Below are 5,677 nucleotides of genomic sequence, written 5' to 3'. Positions count from 1 at the left end.
TTTCTAAACGCATGCAGTAAGATCGTTTGAAAGTTTCCCACTAAAAATGGTTATCGTGCAATAGAGTGGATAATTGCGTACACGTGGACGCCCTCATTTCGCCATTTTAGGTGAGTATGGGAATGAGCGTACTACAGCTGCTCTGCTCGCCCTCCTTATGAAATAGTAGCTGCTGGGTGACAGATCGGCGATGTTATGTAAACGAAACCCTATCTTCCAAACTGAACGTCATTTCCTATCTCTGAGGCGTGGCTAATCACGTCCTTCAACGAGCAAACGTCACAAAATTCATCAACATATCTCTCGTGGGGAAGATTTGCGATCCAGCATCGCTCTAACGATATGATCCATTTCCTTGTATAAGAAATTATCATTTGATAGGTAATCGTGACTTTAATTGTTCATCGAATCAAACATGGAACAGGTTTTGGTGAATTTAGGTATGACATTATGTTTGAATAAAATGAAAATGCTGTGCGAGGTATATGGGTGTTTGGTGATTCACACAAAGCATTGTATTCGAGTTCTCAACAATAATCTCTCGACATCGATACTACCATAAATGAGCAATTTAATGTGCGATACCTACATATTACAAGCTCATAGATTCATCCGCGGTTCTACAATTTCACAATTTCATAAGCGAAACTAGTTCGCTCTTCCTGAGCGGTACATCAGAAGAGACAAATGCACTTTGTCGCAGGTAATTCTGCTTCACAGTATTACATGCATTTCTACCTTTGCGTTTCCATGAATAAGATTCATTGAACTCTTTGTGAACTTCGTACTTCTTTGCGAGATTGCAATAATGATGATGTATGATATGAGTAATGAACCGCTTCCTACAAGATGTGTACGTGATGGGCAACACAGACGTTCTTTAGAAGAGAATGAGATGGCACGTATGACATAGTGGGGATAGAAGTGAGAGAGAGGAAAGAAATTGGGAGGGACAAAAAGATAGGAAAAGAGAACAGGGGGCGGGAGCAGAAGAAGAAGAAGAAGAAGAAGAAGACGAAGAGAGAGGGGGACTCAGAGAAAGGCGGGGAGAATAAATGAGGGCAGAATCTTCACACCGATACGATCTCAAAGTCAGTGAACAATGTAAACAACATGAATGAATGGCATTCGCCAGTGACATTTGACACAGATGCCATTCAGCTTTATTTCGCATGACGTTCAAACCCTTACTTGAAAGAAAAGTAGCAAAATATACACCAACAAGAAAACGTACACTCGAAAGTGAGATTAATAATCATTATTTCGAAAATCAGGTATTTTGCAAAAACGAAAACTTCGTAAGATAGATTTATTTTTCCATAATCCGAAAACAAAATAAGACGCGTTAGTGCAGTAATGAAAAAAGCTTCGATATCCAACGGTGAATTAGACTCTTTATCCGAAAATGTAAATGAATGAATTGATAAAATATCGTTAATCTTAAATTGATACAAAAATGGTATAAGACTCGCTAATATAAAAGAAAGTTGAGTTACCTTTTGTTCCGAAATGGAAATGAGAAAAAAATCTGCTGTTTTAAATGTATTTAATTTTTTCGTATATCTATTTATTCATAGATCTGTTTTTGATTGTGCGACATTTTTGACCACTGACTGGGCTGATAAATTGTCACCCACAAGTCACCCACGGTCCAGGATTATGACGATGAAGAGGAGAAATAGGAACAGAGGGTAGTGATTGAGAAAGAGAAGGAGGAGGAGGAGGAGGAGGAGGAGGAAGAAGAAGAAGAAGAAGAAGAAGAAGAAGAAGAAGGGGGGTGCTTTGATGAAAACAAAATCAACACCCTTCTTGAGTCGAGAACCCAAGAAAGGCACAACCTCAAAATGTGATGTATAGCCCTGACAAACGAATCATCCCTCCCTGAAACTACATGCTCAACATCATTAAAGTCATACATGCATCTGTACATACTATTATACTATAATTTTGAATGAATGCTCAGCAATTTTCACCTGAAGTGCCTTTTCGGAGTAATGAACGCTACTTCATATTCGGGTTCACAAACTCTAGTATATTTCGGATTAAGGAACCTATTCAAATGTACAGAAAATGGAAGACTAGGTATAACAAACATTTGGAAAAACAAGGAGTATTGGCGGAAAAGGTTGCAATGTCCGATAGCAAAGGTATCATCGTTCATATTATATCCGTGAATTAAATTGTAACATCTTCTTAAAAATACAATGACAAGAGTCAGTCATCATTTTGTTATATTATGATGTAGGGCTTACCTTGTGTCTTGCATTTTTTTTAAGGCAACCTATGAGCTTGATAAACTTTGCATGATACAGTGTTTATGGGCATGATAAAGAATGCTGAATAAGAAAAGAAAACAAAGGCAACAACACACGTTACAAAACATATGAAACTCTTTTCCTTTCTATTGTAAAGTGTACAACTATATAGAACCTCAACGCAAAAGGAGGAAAAGAATGGGATTTTTCGGTTTTTTCACATTCATTTGTTATGAATAAACATTGAACATTGAAAATAAGTTTTGAATGGTCGCCATCTTTTCCTTCTCTCCTGATTTTAATTTTTATTTCTCTTTTATTTTTCTTGAGAATTCTTCAGTTGGATATCAGGACTACGCCATAAATGAGGATGCTACACCTTGTATATCATTACTAACATTGTAAGGCGACATTTCATTCACCACTGTATAGTGAGCCCAAGTACAGATTCTTACATAAATGCACGTGAAATAACCGTAGCGATATAAATTTCACCCTTATTTTGCGCATTACTATACATTTATTTTCCTAGACCTCTGTTAGATTTTCCTACCACACTCAGATTTGCAAACAAAAAGAGAAGATTTGCGTAAAATTACAAAAGTTATGTAACTATATCTTTGGAAAGCCTAAACAATTGATTCGTCGTCGTATTGTACTAGCAATGAGAACTACAGAAAAAAGGTTAGAGTTATTACATTTCGCATTGTATAATACCTAAATAGATCCTCGTCATTTGATTGGTTGTTTGATATTGTCCCATTTCACTACAACGTCATTATTCACGCAATAGTGGCTCCTTTTCTTGGATCCATGTAATGTGCTCTATTTGCACGCACGCCGAGAGCCCAGCACGCTACGTAGGTAAAACGCACACCAAAGGTAAAGGCCGTGTCACACCTTTCCGGGCAAGCCTTGCGTGCGACTTGCGAAGAACAATTTTTACTATCAGGAGGTCCCCGCAGATGACCCGCACATGATAGTACCTAGCACGTATCTCATCCGTAGTCGCCCGGACGTGCGCACGCAAATCTTTTTACCCGCAACCATGTTTAGGCCCTGTCACACCTTTCCGGGCAAGCTACGCGGGCTTGTTGCATGTGGGGATTTTCCAGCATACCGGACAATTTCCGAGGGCCGACAATAATTTAGGAGAGTCAGCGCATGTGTCTTACTTGCGGACGCGTTCTACTTTAGATCTGTACTTGCGGGCATTTTGTGTGACCTGCGTGCCAGGCGCATGGGGGCTGACAACTCGGTGAAGGAATTCCTCTGAAGGAATGGCAGAAGTCCCACAGAATGTCATTACCTTGGCCGCATCGCATATGGGGACTGCGAAGTACCTGCGTGGGAGTTGCTTGCGAGGTGCTGTCGCTAAGGGCCTCCTACTGGCGTTTTGCGTGGACCTCTGCGAGCAATCCCCGCGACTCACCCGCAAAAGTTTTGGTCATGCTCACAACTTGGCTGCGGGTAGATCGGACTTGCGTGCTAGGTACTGTCAGATGCGACCAACTGCGTAGAGCTCCGGGTAACAAATTTGTTTCCTTGCAAGTCAACCTGTAAAACTTCCCCAGATTCGGTACGACAAGGCTTTGAGAATGCTCAAAACTTGTTCCGAGTGAGTCGCTGGGGTTCACCCGCAAAGGTACACGAAGAACACCAGTAGGAGACCCTTACCGGCAGCACCTCGCATGGAACTCCAACGCAGTATTTCGCAGTATCCGTAAGTCTCTCGTAACAGAAAATGGATCGGTTTCAAAGCTCTCAAGCAGGTCATATACGGAATACACGCAAGTAGAAGGTAAGTAGCACGCGTCAAGCAGGTAAGACACAAGTGCGAAATTCGCAAACATTCTTTTCCGCCAGCAGAAAATTATCCTGTGTGCTGGAAAATCCCCATATGATATCGAAAAAAAGTATACATATTTCATAAAATTTGATGGGAAATTCTTAGACTCTCCTTTAAGAATTGTCCTACTATCAGTAATAATGGCCCATCACTCTTATAGATATACAGGTTTCAAGATAACAATTGCGTCAAGAAATGCTATGATAGCAACTTTCTATAAAATGCTGTCTTGAACACCAAACATACTATACCATCAACATGCTACTGACTCTGCCTAATAGTGTCATATGACCGTATCTTTTACAAGCTCAGGTCTTGAACAATTAGAGAGGTAAAACTCCATTCATTTTCTTGTTTCTCGTCAACGCTTTTGTCAGTCCTTCCCAGAAAAGCATTTGCTGGTATCTTTCTTCGCTCCATTGGAAGTAGGGTTTATTCTTGCTGAGAAACAGTCTTACCAGATAGGGCAACTGATTGTTTGGAATGTCCTCTCGAAAAACCATGACGACGTTTTCTAGTTGAACGTCGTTCATGTGCGCCACAGCCATTTGGAGCGTCATCAGGTAGTTGGAATCGTTGACGGAATCATTGCTGACGACCACAAGGTTCTTAAAGCTGTTCTCAATGACCCGATCAATGGTGTCAAAGCGCATACCTCCCAGGGGCAAATCATCGTCGCCGCACACGATTCTGTTTCGCTGGAAGTCTGGAAGATGCTCCTGGACAGCAAGCAGGAACTCTTCAAGTACCCAATCCTCGTCTTCATACGGGTAGATAATGTTTAGGTCGTATCGGTAATCCTGACGATCGCGTGCGTCCTGCAACTCGTAGTATCCAATGATTAGAAGCCTTAAAAGAAAACATTTGTAATTCAGCCACCAGCGGTTTCGCCAAGCCAGAACTGACCCAATAATGCATGATAAGGTCAGCACACTTACAGAAATATAAATGGTCAGGTTTGGTCCACAGACCATATCAGGGTTAAAATCTAAAATTGATTTCCCCACAAATTGTGAGATTGACTGCGGTGAGCAAACTGTAGTCTGGGGGTTTGTCAAAGTCAGATTGCCTTGACTTAGGAAACGTCTAAACCAAGATAGGTTGCAAGTGCAGGACAGGTGGTTCTGAGATATATCAAAACGCTTCATCGGAAGGAAAGTATTTTTTTCTACGCCAATGAAAGCATTTTGATAAAATGAGACCATGTACAATTGCCTGTTCTGTCTGAATAAGTTCTTATTAACGTTTCCACTCAATTTATTTGTACCTAAATGCAAGTAGCGTAAAGAAGTCAAATACTGGAAATGGTCAAAAGTAACAGAAGGATATTGTTCTTGTCGAGATACAGTTTCTCAAGAGACGATAAATTGGCGAATAATTGTTCGGGAAGTCTAGCAATTCCACATTTTGTAAGATATAATTCTCTCAGCTTGAAGAGGCCATCAAATGTTCTGGGATACAACGTGGTGAGCGGGTTACTCTCCAAATGAAGTACTTCAAGTTGAGACAGTGCTGTTAGTACAGGACCAGTATATATTACTAGCTTATCTCCAGTGAGGTCGGCATACTTCAT

The 5,677-nt window shown here is 40.7% G+C and overlaps 1 protein-coding gene across 1 annotated transcript; it reads right to left on the bottom strand.

Moving 5' to 3' along the window:
• Positions 1-3,426: 3,426 nt before the first annotated feature.
• Positions 3,427-5,677, bottom strand: LOC139738547 (uncharacterized). Its single transcript, XM_071649168.1, has 3 exons — positions 5,673-5,677; positions 4,563-4,953; positions 3,427-3,480 (listed from the first exon to the last, which is right to left on the bottom strand). The coding sequence occupies exons 1-3, from the start codon at positions 5,675-5,677 to the stop codon at positions 3,427-3,429; spliced, it is 450 nt and encodes a 149-aa protein (XP_071505269.1).

The sequence above is a fragment of the Diadema antillarum genome, unplaced genomic scaffold (assembly GCF_040938485.1).
Source record: "Diadema antillarum isolate AM-2024a unplaced genomic scaffold, OU_Dant_1.0 seq00000754_RagTag, whole genome shotgun sequence".
Classification (NCBI taxonomy): domain Eukaryota; kingdom Metazoa; phylum Echinodermata; class Echinoidea; order Diadematoida; family Diadematidae; genus Diadema; species Diadema antillarum.
Note: the sequence above shows the minus strand (reverse complement) of the source record. Positions and strands in the feature narration are given on the sequence as shown.

Excerpts from the sequence above, each read along its gene's own strand:
- LOC139738547 (XM_071649168.1), bottom strand. Across the intron at positions 3,481-4,562 it reads ACAATCAGTTGCCCTATCTG|GTCACACAAAATGCCCGCAA; the intron begins GTAAGACTGTTT and ends CCTGGCACGCAG.